At 40.0% G+C, this 19237-nt stretch overlaps 1 protein-coding gene across 5 annotated transcripts in view; it reads left to right on the top strand.

Moving 5' to 3' along the window:
* Positions 1-19237, top strand: part of hnf1a (HNF1 homeobox a) — a 379757-nt gene that overhangs the window by 155744 nt on the left and 204776 nt on the right. For all 5 annotated transcript variants that reach the window (XM_069932935.1, XM_069932934.1, XM_069932931.1 and 2 more), the window contains one exon: positions 3570-3769. In XM_069932935.1, coding sequence (XP_069789036.1) covers positions 3570-3769 — 200 coding nt within the window. The remainder of the gene's footprint in view (positions 1-3569; positions 3770-19237) is intronic.

Here is a 19237-nt window from a genome sequence, read left to right as displayed (position 1 = left end):
TTCTGACAGTCCCTTGAACCTAAGTGCTATTACCAGAGGTTTAAAATCTACATTCCAGCAAAGAAATTGGCCTATAGCCCTATAGGAACTGCATTCAGTCAGATCTTTATCTTTTTTAGGAATCAATGAAATTGACGCTTCATAAAAAGTTGCTGGTAAGGTCCCAGAAAAAAATGGAATTTTCAAATACTTTACATAGTTGAGGGGCAAGTAAATCAGTAAATGATTTACAAAATTCCACCGTAAAGCCATTTGGACCTGAGGCCTTGTCAGATTGAAGAAAAGAAATAGCTTGGGAAACTTCCAACTCTGAAATTGGGCCTTCCAATAAGTTTTGATCTTCTGGTGGTATTTTGGGAATATTCAATCGTTGTAAGAATTTATCTATTGAAATAGAATTTTCAAGAAATTCGGATTTGTATAGATCTGAATAGAATTCCTGAAACACTTTATTATTTTCAGAATGAGCAAAATGAAAGTTTCCATCCTTCTTAAGTATCTTTGTAATTTGCCTTTTAGATGCCGCTACCTTCAGTTGACCACTTACCTGATTTCTCTCCATGTACATAAAATTGAGATTTAAGTTTAAGTAGTTGATTCTCGATAGGGTAAGTTAATAATAAATCATGCTGAGTTTGAAGTTCTACTCTTTCCTTATAAAGGTCCATACTAGACATCATAGAATATAGTTATATTTCACCCAGATTTTTTAACCTAATCCATTTAGTGTAACTTTCTCCTGTTTATTCTGCTTGTACTTTACAACATTTGTGCAGTTCATCTCAGCAGCTCCAAGTTCCAACCTTGGTCTTGGCTGAAGAGGTGCTGGTGATTCTGAAAATCTGCATAATTTTAATGTTATCTTGCTATAGCAAATGCATTTTTATTGCATTTGGATAATAGTGAATATTTGTTATCTATCTTTTGCCATCCTTGGTCTCTTTTTAATGCAATTTTGTAAACTATTGTCATCTTTTTTGTATGAAGTGCAGCAATAAAAATTTTGGTGCATTTGTGCCTTATATAATGTATATGACAATAAATATGTTATAGTTATCATTATTACGAGCTCCAGTTTTAGAAAAATGGGATTATCACTGTAAATGATAGTATAGACAAGAGGTACTGAATGGTCACAGTTAATATTTAAATTTCACACAAGCACAACACAAGTCACAGCCAGTGATAATTCAATACATTGGAAGAACTGAGAGAAGGTTTGTCAAAGTCTGTTCCAGAATTCGATACATTTGCAAAGACATTGTAATTTTGCAAAGGGAGAACCATTTTGACTGCTCAAGAGAAAACAACTTTTTGAAGCAGCTCTGGTGGCCAGCCATTTCTGTGGAATTCAGAGCAAAGCATGCTCTGTGAATGACTGGGCCTTTTTTTTTGTGGATTGACCTGTGCCAAGAGGGTCTTTTTGGAAAACAAAATGGTTCATTTTGTTTGCAACTAATAATGGAGGTCACTTGGAGGACTGGTTCATTTTAAGTGTGACTAGCAGTGAAGGTACTTGGAGAGACCAGTGCCAGGGTCTTGGAAGCTTCATGGAGACCGCCCAGTTTGAGTCTTGTCTACAAAAGGACCAGGAGTGTTATGACCACACTTCATATGGATGGACATTTCTTCAAAGGCAATGCAAGAAGAATTTGTGAGTTCTGTAGCAGCCACAACTCCAGTCTTCTCATCATTTCAACACTAATTCTGGGCATCAGATTTCAAAGGCCTACGCGTCAACATTGAATTTGAAAGACTGAACTTTGAAGTAACTTTCTAGATTTCAACACACACATACACACACACACACACACACACACACACACACACACACACACACACACACACACACACACACACACACAGTCACACAGTTGGGGATAGATTTAGTGTTAAGGGTAGTTTAAGAGTTAAGACTAGCTTAAGAGTAAGAAATAAAATTAGTGGTTCAAAATGAAACATTGTCTGATTCATTGCCTATTGCTGCTCTTTACTCACAGTTCATAACATAACATCATAGATATAAAAAGGTCAGTTAGTATTGCTGATTCCATTCAGTAACTCTTGTCAGTTTAGTGAGGAATGTGTTCACACTTGTGTTATAATAGTTCAACAATGCATGAATTCATCTTCTCTGGATGCTCATCCCATGAGAGTGGTTCATCGTGACATCACTGCTGCGTCTATGTGAATGTGCTGTTTGGTGTATGCGTGGTATATGCAATATGCATGTGCATGTGTAAGGTATGTGTATGTATGTGTGCATGTTTGTGTGTCTGTGTTGTATTTGTGCATTGTTCATAGCGTGTGCTTGCATGTGTTTATATGTGTGTATGTTTGTGTGTCTGTGTTGTATTTGTGCATTGTTCATAGTGTGTGCTTGCATGTGTTTGTATGTGTGTATGTTTGTGTGTCTGTGTTGTATTTGTGCATTGTTCATAGTGTGTGCTTGCATGTGTTTGTATGTGTGTATGTTTAAATGTGTGGCTGGGAGGGGTGGGGAGACATTTTGCAGTTCTGGCCCCGAACAATTTTAGGATAAGTTTTGAAATTGATTGATTGAAATGATTGAATTCTTTATTGTCATATATACCAAGAAATGGTGAAAAATTTTGTTCTGCTTGCTATCCAGTCAGTCAGCCAATACTTAAGTACAACAGGTTGTGCAAAATAAAGCAAAAGTACAAAATATAGTGTTGGTTTAAAACTGAAAATGGATCCTTTTTTTAAACAGTTTTGATGAAGCTGGTCTGTATACCACTCTTCCTGCCACACATCTCACCCCCCTCCATTTCATAACTTATCCTATTTGGTGGATCAGGCTGAGGGAGGTGGCAATAACAATTCAGGAGCAAGAAACCTGCTGATGGTGGCCAGGCAGGGAGGGGTGCAGAGAGTGGATATTCCCTTTTCAATTAAATAGAGAGACTTAAGTCAGTTTATTCATGTTGACAGCCATCCTACCAGGGACTGCCAATTGAACTGGAGAGAATCCACCTTCCCCTGGGCAGTCAGGGGAGGATCAGCTTGGGCCTGGTTATTCCTTCCTGGAATGGACATTGGGGGATTGGGAATGGGAAGACATCTTAGCAAAAGTCTTGTTTTCTTTTGTTGCTTTACAAAAATATTCTGACTGACCAGATTCATACTGACTGCTTTTACAAGTTGTAGGACAGTGGTTCGCAACCTTTTTCTTTCCCCTCACATACCACTTTCAATATTCCCTAAGCCAGAGGTGCTCTGTGATTAGTAAAGGATTACTTAAGGTAGTATGTGGGTGGGATCGGAAGGTTGAGAATCACTGTGAACATAACGAGTCATTTAGGTACGATCAAAACAGTGATTTTCAAACTTTTTCTTTCCACCCACACACCACCTTAAGCAATCCTTTACTAATCAGAGCACCTATGGCATAGGTGGAATGTGAGTGGAAAATAAAAGGTTGAGACCCACTGGCACTGTAGAAGGTATTGGTGGATATGGTTCAAGAGGAAAGGGAGAGAAAAGTCAATGGAAAGAAGTATTGATGTTTGGATCATAACCTGGTCGTACTTTTGCCTTGTGTGCAGGGAGGATCCGTGGAGGGCAGCAAAGATGATAAAGTGCTATATGCAACAACACAATATCCCACAGCGCGAAGTGGTGGATACAACTGGCCTGAACCAGTCCCACTTGTCACAACACCTGAACAAGGGGACGCCCATGAAAAATCAAAAACGGGCTGCTCTCTACACGTGGTACGTTCGGAAGCAGAGAGAAATCGTTCAGCGTGAGTTTCAGCCCCTTTAAATCTTTTTCAATCTTTTTATTGGCTTTAATATATTCAAAATACATAGGCACATAGAGTAATAATACTAAAATAAGTTAATATCAAGTTACAAGTATCAAGTAACGATAAACAAGGTAGGTATGAACCCATGTTATAAATTGGAAAAAAGTCAAAGAAAAAAACATATTCTTAAACTAATCTAATCATCTAACCCCCACTCTATGAAGGTTGTTGGCCGTTAAGGAATCCACTACTCATAATAATAACTTTCGGACCATAAAAAAGCAGAGATGAATAATCTACAAATTTTGAAAGTAATTGAGAAAAGGACCCCAAAGAGCAAGAAGGTTAAGATCCATTGCAGTAGTAGAAGACCTAATGTTTTCTAGAGACAGATATGCCATCACATCTGACAACCATTGAGTATGAGGTGGGGGGAGGGGCAGCATCTTTCCACCTCAGCAAAATGGCCCTTCTGGCAATGAGGGCAGCAAAATCTTAGTGCTTCATTCTTGACATCTGCTCAGATGTAGAATCGAAACCCAACCCAACCCGATCCAGTCTTGTTCATTCCTTGTGTTTTTTGGTGTCTAGCTGACCTGGACCTGACACATCTTGGTTCCCTTGGGCTTGGATCAGGAAGGTCATTGAATCATAGAATCATATAACACAGAAACGAGCCCTTTCATTCCACTTCAAGTATGCTAACCATGGTGATTGTCTGTGCTAATCCCATTTGCCTACATTAGGCCTATATTCCTTCACTCTCTTCCTGTCCAAACGCCTTTTAGATGTCATAATTATATCTGCTACTACCACCTCCTCAAGCAGTTCGTTCAAGAGAACAGAGTCTTCTGCATGAAAGACTTGCCCCTCAGATCTCCTTTAAATTTCTCCTGTTTCTCCTTAAACCTGTGTCCTCTGGTTCTAGACCCCTTACCCCCACCACCCCCCCCAAAACCCTGGAAAAGGTTCTATCTACCCGATCTATATTGCAGATAATCTTATAAATCTCTATAAGGTCACAATCAACCTCCTACGTACAAGTGAGGGTAACCCTAATCTGTCCAATCTCTCCTCATTCCAGATATTTTGCTGCACCTCAGAACTGTCATGAATATGGCCTTAACTTTGTTTGTATCACTCTGGTAGAAATTAAATTTGAGCATTTTTTTCCCCTAGCTCTCTGCCATTTACTTAAAACTTTATTCTTTGCCTGTTACATCACTTCCTCCTTTGAACTCCTTACAAACACCATGGAATTCGAACCCCAGTCCGATCCCGATCACTGGTGCTGTAAAGGCATTGCACTAACTGCTTCTTGAGATCAGCAGGGATTACAGATGGGGGGCAGTGAGAAAGATTCCCACAGAATTCCCTTCGAAGAATGGAGGAGAACTTCTTTAGTGTAGACATCTCTCAAAGGGATTTTGTAGATTTTTGCAGTAGAATAGACTTTAGCCATTTGTGAACTGGGTGCTTTGTGGAGTGTGTGAGATACACTACATGACCTGTTCAGCAGATATTTTATTGTTTGGAAGAGCTGGACTGGTCCAAGTGTGTAAAACAGTCAGGTCTGAGGAAGATCAGCCAAGATCTCGTTGATTGGAGGAGCAGGTTGAAAGATCATGTGGCCAACAGTCAACAGGGTCATTTAGGACTTCTCTGTCTTCTCAGAATCCCTCATCACATCGTCACCCTGCACCTAATAGTGGTGACCTAGAGTGTCCTGTAGGTAGGTGCACCATCTCATATGAACATCAGCAAAGATTAAATATTGGTCTTGTGGTGGACATGGGGACAGAGAGTGGGGGGTGGGTGAGATGAAAGGGAGGGGAGTGGCATTACACATCAGGGAATATATCAGAGCTGTGCTCAGGCAGGACAGGCCAGAGGCTCATATACTAATGGATATGGGTGGAGCTGAGGAATGGGAAAGGTATGACCACACTCAGGGATTGTATTATAAATTCTCCAATAGTCAGTGAGAATTTGAAGAACAAATCTGTGGAGAGATAACAGATAGCAGCAGGTAACATAAAGTTGAAATAGTAGGAGATTTTAACTTTCCACATATTGACTGGGACTCCCATACTGTAAAAGGGCTGAATGGCTTGGAATTTGTCAAATGTGTTCAGGAAAGCTTTCCAAATCAATGTATAGAGGTATCATCTAGACAGGTTGCAACACTGGATTTCTTATAAGGGAACAAGAGAGCAATAGCGACAGATGTATATGTAGGGGAACATTTTGGGTCTAATGATCATAATGCCTTCAAGTTAAGTATGGGGAAGGCTAGGTCTGGGTCTCAGGTTGAGATTCTAAATTGGAGAAAGGCCATTTTTGAGGAAATGAGAAAGGATCTTGAAAGCATGGATTGGGATGTTGTTTTTGGGCAAGGATGTGTGAGGTAAGTGGAGGACCTTCAAAGATGAAATTTTGATAATACAGAGTATGTATGTTCCCGTCAGAATCAAAGGGAGTGTTACCAGGCATAGGGAATCTTGGTTTTTGAGGGATATGTGGGATCTGGTTCAGAGAAAGAGAAAGGAGCCTAGCAGGTATTGGCAACATGGAGCAAATGAGGTAGTTGAGGAGTATAAAAACTCAACAAAGAAATCAGGAAGGCTAAAAGAAGGCATGAGGCAAACAATGTGAAGGAAAATCCTAAGGGTTTCTACAGGTATATTAAAAGCAAAAGGATAGTAATGGATAAAACTGGTCCCCTTGACAAGTGGCTGGCTTTATATGGAGTCAAAAGAGATAGAAGATGATTTTTGTTTCATGAATGTTCACTCAGGAAATGATCACAGAGTCAGGAAGACAAGGAGTGAGGTCATGGAACCTATGCAAATTAAAGAGGAGATGTGCTTGATGTCTAAAAATAAGTAAGGGTGGATAAATCCTCAGAGCTTGACAAGATATTCCTTCTGACCTGAGGGAAGCTAGTGTAGAAATTGCAGGGGGTCTGGAAGAAATGTTTAAAGTCCTTAGCCACAGGTGAGGTGCCGGAGGATTAGAAGGTAGGTCATGTTTTCCGTTGTTTAAAAAATACCCCCAAAATAACCCACAAAATTATAGACCAGTGAGCCTGACATCAGTAGAAGGTAAATTGCTGGAAAGTGTTCTAAGAGATTGGATATACAGGTATTTGGATAGCCAGGGACTGATTAAGGATAGTCAACGTGGTTTTGTGAATGGCAGGTCATAGTTAACAAATCTTATAGAGATTTTTGAGGAGATTACCATGAAAGTTGATGAAAGAAAGGCTGTGGTCTACATGGATTTTGGTAACGCCTTTAACAAATCCCACATGGGAGGTTAATCAGGAAGGTTCAGATGTTCGGTATTCACGGTGAGGTAGTAAACCAGATATGGCATTGGCTATACAGAATAAGCCAGTGGATGGTAGTGGATGATTGCTTCTCAGATTGGAGGCCTGTGACTAGTGGTGTAATTCAGGGATCGGAGCTGGGGCCATTGCTATTTGTCATCGATATCAATGATCTAGATGTTAGTGCGGTAAATTGGATCAACAAGTTTGCAGATGAAACTAAGATTGGAGGAATTGTGGATAGCAAAGAAGGTTTTCAGAGCTTTCAGAGGGATCTAGGGCAGCTGCAAAAATGGGATGATAAATGGCAGATGGAATTTATTGTAGAAAAGTGTGAGGTGTTCAAAGGACAAACCAAGGAAGAATGTACCCAGTAAATGGTAGGGCACTGAGAAGTGTTGTAGAACAGAGAGATCTGGGAATACGGATATTGTACATAATTCCCTGACAGTGGTATCATAGGTAGATAGGGTTGTAAAGAGGCTTTTGGCATATTGGCCTTCATAAATCAAAGTATTGAGTATAGGAGTTGAGATGTTATGGTGAAGTTGTACAGGACATCGGTGAGGTCCGATTTGAAGTATTGTGTGCTGTTTTGGTCACCTAACCTCAGAAAAATATCAATAAGATTGAAAGAGTGGAGAGAAGTTTTATTAGGATGTTGCCCAGACTTCAAGAACTAAGCTACAGGGAAAGGTTATGACTTTATTCTCTGGACTGTAGAAGAATGAGAGGAGATTGAATAGAGGTATTTAAAATGATGAGGGGGATAGGCAGAATAAATGTAGATTGGTTTTTTCCATTGAGTATAGGTGAGGTACAAACCAGAGGACATGGGTTAGGGGTGAAATGGAGAAAGGTTTAGGGGGAATATGAGGTGCAACTTCTTCACACAGAGACTGGTGGGAGTGTGGAACAAGCTGCCAATTGAGTAGTAAATGTGGGCTTAATTTTAACATTTAAGAAGAATTTGGACAAATACATGGATAGGAGGAGTACGGAGGGCTATGGATTGGGTGCATGTCAGTGGGACTAGGCAGAATAATAGTTTTTCACAGACTAGAAGGGCCAAAGGGCCTGTTTCTGTGCTGTAACATTCTATTAGAGGAAAAATTGGAATCATCTCAATAATATTTGACAAGAGAGATCGGCGTGACTGGAAGGGCAGGGTCCAGAAAAATGGCAGATGTCCTTGGAGCTGATTCAGGTACTGCACAACACAATGATCTATTCTGTTTGGGCTCCTACCTACTTTTTGACACCTGCCTTCTTTTTTTTATACCTTATTGAAGGGCTCAAGCCCTTTGGTTTTGCGTCTTAATCTTTGCTATATAAAATGCACTGTTTTACCTGCTGAGTTTTTCCAGCATTGCATTTTTACTTCAATCACTGTGTCTGGAGACTTTCGTGTTTTACTGCAATGATTAAATTGGTCTACATGCAAGGGGCTGAATGGCCATCTTCTGTGTCCCATGATTCCTTTAATAAATGTGAATAGAGCTTTTGCTGATCTGTGCATTAAAAACTTATACTCCTCATCTGTCCTCTACATCTGGTCTTGTACCGTGATTATAATGAATCCCTGGAGAAGGGGTGATTAATTTTGTGATCTCTCAATCTGAGTATAACAATAGAAAAGCACAGTTAACGTAGTGATTAGGGCAATACTATTACAGCACCAGTGAGCTGGGTTCGAATCCGGCGCTGTCTGTAAGGAGTTTGTACATTCTTCCTGTGTTTGCATGGATTTCTTCTGGCGCTCCCACCTTTCAAAATATATGAAGGTTGTAGGGTAATTGGGATATTTTGGTGGCATGGGCTCATGGGCCAGAAAGGTCTGTTACTGAGGTGTATGTCTAAATTTAAATGTAAAAAATTTACATAAAAAATTTAAAAGGTCTGAATCCTAATTATCATTGTGCAAACATATCTTTTGCTAGGGGTTCAGAATTCCCCACAACAGTGAAGTACAAGCCAATGCACCTGTGGATTCCCTCTCACCTGCTTATTTTGGGACTATCTGCATCAGTAAAAATTTGCATCTGCCAGTAAAGAGTTATAGCTACAGCAAAATCCAGGTGCTGCACTTAAGGACCCAAAAGCAATGCCCGTTGCAAATACTTGTTTGAGAGCGGGCTTTATCATGTAGACACAATTCTGAGATCATGACACAGCAAATAATGTTAAGAGTTTGATTTTTGAACCCATTACTACTTGAATGAAAACAAAGTTGCAGTAAGATTTATTGAAGATACCGTGATAAATTCAAGTGCACTAAATTTGACATTTGGTGATAAAAGGTTAGTTAGATAATGTTAGTTGCTCATTTAATTTATTGTGAAGCTGTTGAAGGAGAGTAGCTGTAGAACAGTTAATGAATTGTAAGGGTAGAAATGCAAGAGCAAAGATAAAGGGATAGACATTTGTACACACTACTCTGGAGGGGAAAGGGCAGAGTGCTGTTGGAATTAGCCTAACCCAGACTAGAACACGTTTCTGCCTGTTGCGAAATACCTGTATGTCTCCTCATTTCCCAATTGAAGTTTCATCCACTATAGCTCTTAGTTTGATCTCCGGTTCTTGCTCCACCACTCAAATAGATCTCTCACTCCTGCAATTTTTTTCCTACTCTAACTATATTCCCTTGAATCCTTTAACATCTGAAAATATGATATCTGACTTGAACATATTCAGCAACTGGAGCTACAAGAGCCTCTTGAGTAGAGAGTTCCAAAGGTTCATCATCTTATCGATAAGAAATCTCTTCTCATCTCTGTACAGAATGGCCATCCCCTTATTTTGAGTCTGTGTTCCATAATTTGAGATTGCTCAAGCAGGGGGAAGCATCATCACTTCATCTCGGTAGAGATTGTGGAGATATTAGTAATGATCTTTCAGGAATCAGGATTCTGTCATGATCCCTGAGGTCTGGAAAATCACAGATGTCACCCCACTATTTAAGAAGAGAGGGAGGCAGCAGAAAGGAAATTATAGGCTGGTTAGCCTGACGTCAGTGGTTAGGAAGATGTTGGGAGTCGATTTTGTTATGGAGTACTTAGACAAGATCCACCAAAACATGGTTTCCTTTAGGGAAAATATTGCTTGACAAACCTATTGGAATTCTTTAAAGAAATGTCTGGCAGGCTGGATAAAGGAGATGCAGTGGATGTTGTGCATTTGGAGTTTCAGAAGGCCTTTGACAAGGTGCCGCACATGAGGCTACTTAACAAGTTAAGAGCCCATGGTATAACAGGAAACATTGGCTGATTAGCAGGAAGCAGAGTCAGAATATAGTTGCTTGTGGTGTTCCACAGCGCTGCTTCTTTTTATGTTGTATATTAATGATTTGAATTATGGAATGAATGGTTTTGTGGCCAGATTTGCAGATGATACAAAGGTAGGTGGAGGAGCAGGTAGCATTGAGAAAACAGGGAGGCTGCAGAAGACAGATTAGGAGAAAGGGCAGAGAGTGGGAAATAAAATACAATGTCAGAAAGTGCATGGACAGGCATTTTGGTAAAAACAATAAAAGGGCAGAATTTTTTAAAATGGGGGAAAAAATTGAAAATACCCAGATGCATAGGGATCTGGGATTTCTCATGCAGGACATCCTGAAGGTAAAATTGCAGGTTGAGTTGGTGAAGAAGGCAAATGCAATGATCCCATTCATTTCTCTCTTTTTTATTGAGTTTAACATACAAGCATAAATTACAGAATTGACAATTACATAGTAATTCATTTATATACAAGTAAGCATGCACAAAAAATAATGAAAAAGTAGATAAAACTACATCAATAATTGCTATTCAAAAATATTTTTTTGAATATTTTATTTTGAGAATTTTCAATCAACATACAGTCAAATTGAAGAATAATCAAAAACATTAATATCAATAAAATTAACAAAATAAAACACATATCGATCTGCATGTTATTAATGAAAGTGAGAAAAAAAGTCAATGTGATTCAATTATTATAAAGAAAAAAAATTACAGTAATACAATAAAAATGCAAATTCAATGTCCATGTTGAGCCAAAGGGAGAAAAAGATAATGAGAAATAAAGAACAAAATAAGAGGAATTCACCCCCACCACCACCAAGAAACAAGAAGAAAAGAAGAGAAAGTAAGAAAAGAGAAAGAATAAGAAAAAGAAAAGATTGGCTTCACCTTGGATAAACCCCACTCCCATCAAGGGACAAATAACCTGACTTATCTAGGGTCCTGAGCATTGAGAGCACCAGGGGGGAAGAAACAGGAGGGGGGTATTGTTAAAGATTTACCCTGATGTACCTTAGGTTTGAATTCCATATTTTTAAAAATACATCATATGTATTTCTGAGATTATAGGTGATCTTCTGCAGAGGAACATATTATGCATTTTTATCTTCCAGTGGGCTAAATCTAGTTGGGAATTAGATTTCCAAGTAACTGCTATGCATTTCCTGGCCACTGCTAAAGCAAGCTTAACAAATTTTAATTAATTTTTCAACAGCCTCATCTTAGGTCTTGTGTCTTCTCAATTCTTCAATAAAAATAATTCAAGTATCTGAGGGTATCCATCTCAAAAACATTTAATTGAAATGATCAATGTGACCATGTTAAGCCCATTTGTTGAAATAACTTGTATAAAATAAAGGAAATAAAAAACTGAAAACCAGTTCATTCATTTCAAGAGGAATAGAATATAAGAGATGTGATGTCGAGCCTTTATAAGGCACTGGTGAACCCTCGGAGTATTGTGAGCAGTTTTGGGCTCCTCATTTAAGAAAGAATGTGCTGATGTTGGAGAGGGTTCAGAAGAGGTTCACAAGGATGATTCTGGAATGACGGGATTATTCTATGAGGAGCATTTGACAGCTTTGGCCTATACTCGGAATTTAGGCCAATGTAATCTCGTTGAAACATTTCAAATGTTGAAAGCCGTTAAGAGAGTAGATCAGTGGTTCTCAACCTTTTTCTTTCCACTCACATACCACTTTAAGTAATCCCTATGCTATATAAGTGCTCTGTGATTAGTAAGGGATTACTTAAGGGGATGTATGAGTGGGAAGGGAAGGTTGAGAATCATTGTTCTAGACCTAATTGTTACTGAAATATTTTGCTGGAGAAAAATTGTCATTGGCCCATTTCCTTTGGAGTTATGAAACTGTGCACATAACGAGTCAATTAGGTATGATTAAAACAGTGGTTTTCAAACCTTTTCCTTCCACCCACAAACCACCTTAAGCAATCCTTTACTAATCACAGAGGATCTATGGCATAGGGAATTATGTGAGTGGAAATAAAAAGGTTGAGAACCACTAGAGTAGATGTAGAAAAGTTGTTTCCCATGGTGGGAGAGTCTAGGACATAGGGCACAACTTCAGGATTAAAGTGTGTTTGATTAGAACACAGATGCAGAGGAATATCTTCAGCCAGAGAGTGGTAAATCTGTGGAATTTGTTGCTACAGGCAGTTGTAGAGGTCAGGTCATTGGGTGTATTTAAGGCAGAGATTGGTAGATTGTTGATGAGGCAGTACATCAAAGGTTATGGGGAGAAGGCCGGGACTGAGGGGAAAATGGATCAACTCATGATTAAATGGCAGGGAAGATTTGATGGCCTAAATGCCCTATTTGTGCTCCTATTGCTGGCATCCTGGAGCAAAAGGAGGCGGGAACTGTGGCATTGCAGCGTTAGCATCCTGTGTGATGTATAACATACAGGACCTTGCGGTTGCCAGTTCAGGTTTGAATCTCCCACTGGTAAGTCGCACACATTCAACGTCTTCAATGCGTCATAGCCTTTGATCATCCTGGAACTGGCAAGCCCAGTAACCCTTTTAAACAGAAGCCGTTGTGAAATGCATTGGCTCTGATACTACCTACCTTAGTAATGTCAGACATGGGATGAAAGTGACCCCCTAACCTACCTTTGTTGCATTAATTCAGGTAGGTGATTCCTGTCTTTTAACACTGTGTAAAAGGGGCTTTTATACCTTCTTATTACAACATACCTTCATTAGGAGCTATGTAATTGAAATAACTGTTGTATTAAAATCCTCTTGAAATAAAAGCCAGCATCTTATTTGCCTTCCTAACCGTTACTGAGCCTGCACATTAATTTTTTTTGATTCATGTTCAAGGGTATTCAGGTCCTTCTGACATTGATCAATTTCTCCTCGTTTAAAAAAAAATGCAACACCTTTTTGTTTTCCCAGCAAAGTGAATTGCATGTTTCTACTTGATATTCTCTCTGCCATGTCCTTGCTCAGTAATTTAACCTGTCGATAATCTGTCTCTGCACCTTCTCCACAAACCTCACTGCCATCCAACTCTGTGACATTAGCAAACATGGATAAATTACACTTGATTCCCTCATCCATCCTGGATTATGCACAGCTCAGCACTCAGTGCCAATCCTTGCTGAACCAACTGGTCACAGGTTTCCAATCTGAAAATGATCTATTTATTCCTATTTTCTGTCTTCTGTCAGAGAACCAATCATCAGTCCATGCCAGTAAAATGTGTGCGCTATAATTTTCCTCAATAATCTATCCTGTAGAGCCTTAGGGAAAGTCTTCAAAAAACTCAGATACACAACATTGGCAGGATTGCCCTTACGTGTTCTGCTAGTTAACACTTCAAAGACAGGTTTGGTAACATGACTTCCTTTTCATTAATCCGTAGTGACTCTCTGCATTCCTATTGTAATTTCCTTCCTTAAAATTAATTGCAGCATTTCCCTAGTACTGATATCTGTATAAATCTATAATTCATATTTTATCTTTTGCATCTTTCTTAAATAATGGGCAGGTATTTTCTACCTTCCAATTTGTAAGAAACAAAAATGCTCAGCATGTCAAGTAGCATCTGTAAAAAGAGAAATAGTCAAATGTTTCAGGTCAGGAATGTAGGTGGCTAGGTAGTGTAGCGGTTAGCGCTACACTATTACAGCACCAATGACCTGGGTTCAAATCCGCCACTGTCTGTAAGGAGTTTGTATATTCTCCCCATAACCGTGAGTGTTTCTTCTGGGTGCATCAGTTTCCTTGCACAGTCCAAAGATGCGCAGGGTTAGGAGGTTAATTGGTCACGTGGGGGCAATTGGGCAATGTGGGCTGCAAGAGCCTGTTACCATTGCTGCATCTCTAAATTATTTTTAACAATAATAACCCTTCATCAAAGAGAAAAAAAAACTAGTTAGTTTTAGGTGGGGGAGGGTAGAACAAAAAGTTTATTTTTGAAAGGGTAACACCAGGTGACCTAATGTAGTAGTCAAGCAGCAGTTAGGAAGCTAATCCAGAGAACATAATCCCTCATAAGGCTAACCTGGCATCTCTTGAACTAATCCAGTTAAAATTCATTCCATTCCTTCTATGGCATATATATCCTTCACTGGGCAAGCAGACCAAAATTGTACACAACACACCAGCTATAGTCTCACCAAATCCCAGTGCCATTACCATAAAATTTCCTTTCTTCTGCATCCAAATCCTCACATAATAAAGGATAATATTTTTCCTCTTAATCATTTATTGCTTCTAAATATTGACCTTCAATAACTTGTGTACCAATGTCTCTCTGACATCATTGCTTCCAGCTACTCAGATGAGTCATGTTAATGAATGGTGGAGCAAGCTCAAAGATGGCCTATCCTTGCTCCTATTTCAAAGTATCCTATTGTTTTATATCTCTCTGTGAACTTCCATGTATATATTAGTTTGTCTTTGTGGGAACAGTGCATGGTCAGAATTGTATTCTGTCAAGAACAATCAATACGATTCAAATAGGGGGAGACAAAATTTCACATAATCCAAAGGAGATAAATGAAGCTTTTAGAACGTTTTATACAGAGCTTTATAAATCAGAATCAGTAGGAGACTCCACTAAAATAGATGATGTCTTGCTTATATTGGAAGTACCAAGTTTGGATCAAGACGAACAAGAGGGGCTGAGTGCCCCCTTCTCTAGAGAGGAGATTGAGAAAGGCCTAGGCTCATTGCAGGCTAACAAATCACTGGGGGAGGATGGGTTCCCTGCTGAATTTTATATAGAGTTTAAGGATCTTTTCATTCTCCTTATTATGAAAGTGGAGACACATACCCTCCCTGAATCTTTCTCAACACCAGATATTACAGTGATCCAAAAAAAAGACAAAGACCCATTGAATTCTGCCTCCTATAGTCTAATTTCATTATTGAATGTAGATTATAAAATTATAGCAAAAGCGTTGGCCAATAGGTTAGCTCAATATTTACTGAAGTTAACAAATCCAGGTTAAGTTGGATTTGTATAAAAGAGACAATCAGCAGAAAATATATGTAGATTACTTAATGTAGTGCATCTGGCACAGTCGGGGATGGACCCAAGCGTGGTCATAGCTCTGGACCCAGAGAAGGCATTCAACAGACTGGACTGGGACTTCTTATTCAAAGTACTGGAGAGCTTTGGATTGGGACATCCATTTATCAATTGGGTAAGGACACTCTATCATAAACCCCAAGCTAAAATTATTACAAATGGACAAATATCTCCAATGTTCCTGCTGGGTTGGTCTAGTAGGCAGGGCTGCCTACTGTTGCCAGAGTTGTTTATACTAGCTATTGAACTGCTGGCAGAAGATCTGACAGGATACATATGGTTTCATCTTGTATTTGTATTTGTGAGTTCTTAGACAACACATGGATGAAGGAAAAGGTTGTTGTAAATGGCACGAGGCCATGAGGCTGCAAGTCTCCATTACAGATATTGCATACTGTGTGTCGGCCCCCCTGCTGTCAACCAAGTCTAATCAAACAGTAACTATAATCAAGGCCTTGCTTGTGTTCATGCAAACATGATCACTATCATTACACAGACATAAAGGGGTTCAAAGTGGACCAGGAGGAGCATAAAATCAATTTATTTGCAGTTGATGTGTTAGTATATTTGACTGACCTTGGGGGGGGGGGGGGTTGTTGTTGGTCAGGCTGAGGACCACACTGGAGGATTACAGCAAGATCTCTGGATTCAAGATAAATCAGGAAAAGAATGAAATCATGACCTTGACAAAGGGGGATTACAGACAATATCAACAAGGGAGTCAATTTAAATGGCCGCAAGAGGGCATTCTTTATTTGGGGATAAAAGTAGATAAGGATTTACGCAATTTATATTAACTCTATTGTTTCCCTTTGTTCCGGAAGATTGTGGAGGACCTTGGTAGATGGAGAACCTTGCCCATAACTTTGGTGGGCAGAGTTAGTTGCATTAAAATGAAGGTGATGCCAAGACTATAATATCTATTTCAGTTGTTACCCATTCTGCTACCTCAGCGCTTCTTTAAGATGCTCAATGGATGTGTCCGAAATTTCCTATGGAAATGGTAAAGTGGCTAGAATCTATGGAAAAATTGATTCACAGTCCAATCTCACTTCTCATACCAAGTTCATTGGTATCAGGCAATTCTTATACTGTGCACAGAATTTAACATTTATGAATTTCACCACAGTTTAGTGCTTAAAGGGTAAATGGTTTCCACTCAGGACAGTTCTCGTCGGTTTTCACAGAGAGAGTTGTTGCTCATTGGACACCCACGACAACTGATTCCTTCAGATCAGCCACTTCAGTGTCTTGCCGAAGAAACTTGCCCCATCAGGGTTTTCCAGATGATAATCTCTTTCTTTCAGATCACCACAGAGTTCCTTTTTGTTTCCCTTATTTCGAGTGAAACGTTATGCAGCCAGTCCTTTCCTCTTGTATGGACCACAAGGGCTTTGACCAGGCTGAACTAAGAACTCACAATCTGTCTTCAAAATGGGGTTTTCCACAAGTTTGCCAGCTTGTCCTGTTCCAGTCCCAGCTGCTGCCGCTGAACTGTAAAACTGAATTCCCTCTCTCCCTCTCTCTCTCTCACTCACTCACTCAGAGAAAGCCACATGACCATCTTAGAACAACCAACTGCACTCAGACAGACTGCGGCTCCGGATCTAATCTTCCGAATTCGTTCATCTGTTGCTTTCCAAAACAATAATCCATTACCCCACAGCATGTCCAGTTAACACCTACTTGTGAAGTCCTTATAGGTATCCTTCAAAGTTTTTGCAAAGGCACTTGGAGCCTGGACCATCTGGCTTGAGCAGAGCTCTGGCATTTTAAATGAGATCAGTTTTGAAGTGTTTGTATGTGACCTAACCTTAAAAAACCTGCTACAATTTATCTCCTTTTAAAACATATCTATATACAATATAAAATATAACATTATCTGTCACACTGGTCAGACCTGTATGACTGGAGTTGTCAATACCAGGTACAGGTTGGTGCGATACAACTTCCTGCATCAGCTGTACTTCACACCACAAAATTTACATAAATCAAAACCAGAAATCTCAGAAATGTGCTTTAGGTGTGATGTGGAGATTGGAACATTTATCCATTCAACTTGGCTTTGTACAAAGGTGAGATCTTTCTGGGAGGACCCGGGGGACATTCTGAAAAAAATTACAAAGGTGGATTTTCCACAGGATCTGGAATTGTACCTTCTGGAAACCATTTGAATGTGTGTTTTAAACTGTATAGATTTCAAATTCAGTTTGTGACGGTTGCCTTGGCGATGGCCAGAAAATGTATAGCAGTCATGTGGAAGTCCGACTCCTAACTAAATATTACATGATGGAATATGGAAATGCAGAGTTGTATTTCCCTGGAGAAAATCACATGCAATTTAAGGAGGAAATATGGCACATTTGTTAGGATGTGGTAACCCTATCTGCCACACATTGGTACACAGATATAACTATACTCCTTCTGAATAAAGGAAATGCAACAATCTGTGCCAGTAGTGAAATAATTGAGATCAATTAAATGGGTTGTGGTTCAAGTGACATGCTCTTGTACTTTGCACTTTATCTTTTTTTTAGGTTTCTTTGGGTTTTTCTTAAGTTCCCCTAAGGATTTGTGATTTTACTGATAATTGGTTTTTTTTAATCTGTTTAATTTATATAATCTTTTCTTTGTTGTATTAGGGTATGGGAGGGATGGGAGAGGGGTAGGAGAAAAAATAGACTCTACGTTATATACTATTGTTGAAAGAAATTGTGTTGTTTGTTTGGATTTGTACAAGTCTTTGAAAATCAAAAATCAAATATTTTTTAAAAATTGTATTCTGTAACAATAGGATCTCCCTACCTTCGAGCCTTCTAAGCCCTTGCCTATTTTAAGAACACTTTTTTAAACATACAGCACAGTTTCAGACCCTTCCAGCCCACGAGCCCATGCCACCCAAATCTTCTTTTCTTCTTTGGCTTGGCTTCGCGGACGAAGATTTATGGAGGGGGTAAAAAGTCCACGTCAGCTGCAGGCTCGTTTGTGGCTGACCAGTCCGATGCGGGACAGGCAGACACGATTGCAGCGGTTGCAAGGGAAAATTGGTTGGTTGGGGTTGGGTGTTGGGTTTTTCCTCCTTTGCCTTTTGTCAGTGAGGTGGGCTCTGCGGTCTTCTTCAAAGGAGGCTGCTGCCCGCCAAACTGTGAGGCGCCAAGATGCACGGTTTGAGGCGTTATCAGCCCACTGGCGGTGGTCAATGTGGCAGGCACCAAGAGATTTCTTTAGGCAGTCCTTGTACCTTTTCTTTGGTGCACCTCTGTCACGGTGGCCAGTGGAGAGCTCGCCATATAATACGATCTTGGGAAGGCGATGGGCCTCCATTCTGGAGACGTGACCCATCCAGCGCAGCTGGATCTTCAGCAGCGTGGACTCGATGCTGTCGACCTCTGCCATCTCGAGTACCTCGACGTTAGGGGTGTGAGCGCTCCAATGGATGTTGAGGATGGAGCGGAGACAACGCTGGTGGAAGCGTTCTAGGAGCCGTAGGTGGTGCCGGTAGAGGACCCATGATTCGGAGCCGAACAGGAGTGTGGGTATGACAACGGCTCTGTATACGCTTATCTTTGTGAGGTTTTTCAGTTGGTTGTTTTTCCAGACTCTTTTGTGTAGTCTTCCAAAGGCGCTATTTGCCTTGGCGAGTCTGTTGTCTATCTCATTGTCGATCCTTGCATCTGATGAAATGGTGCAGCCGAGATAGGTAAACTGGTTGACCGTTTTGAGTTTTGTGTGCCCGATGAAGATGTGGGGGGGCTGGTAGTCATGGTGGGGAGCTGGCTGATGGAGGACCT

The sequence above is a fragment of the Narcine bancroftii genome, chromosome 4, assembly GCF_036971445.1.
Source record: "Narcine bancroftii isolate sNarBan1 chromosome 4, sNarBan1.hap1, whole genome shotgun sequence".
Classification (NCBI taxonomy): Eukaryota; Metazoa; Chordata; class Chondrichthyes; order Torpediniformes; family Narcinidae; genus Narcine; species Narcine bancroftii.
The sequence above is the reverse complement of the archived record's forward strand: the minus strand, read 5'-3'. Positions and strand labels throughout refer to the sequence as shown.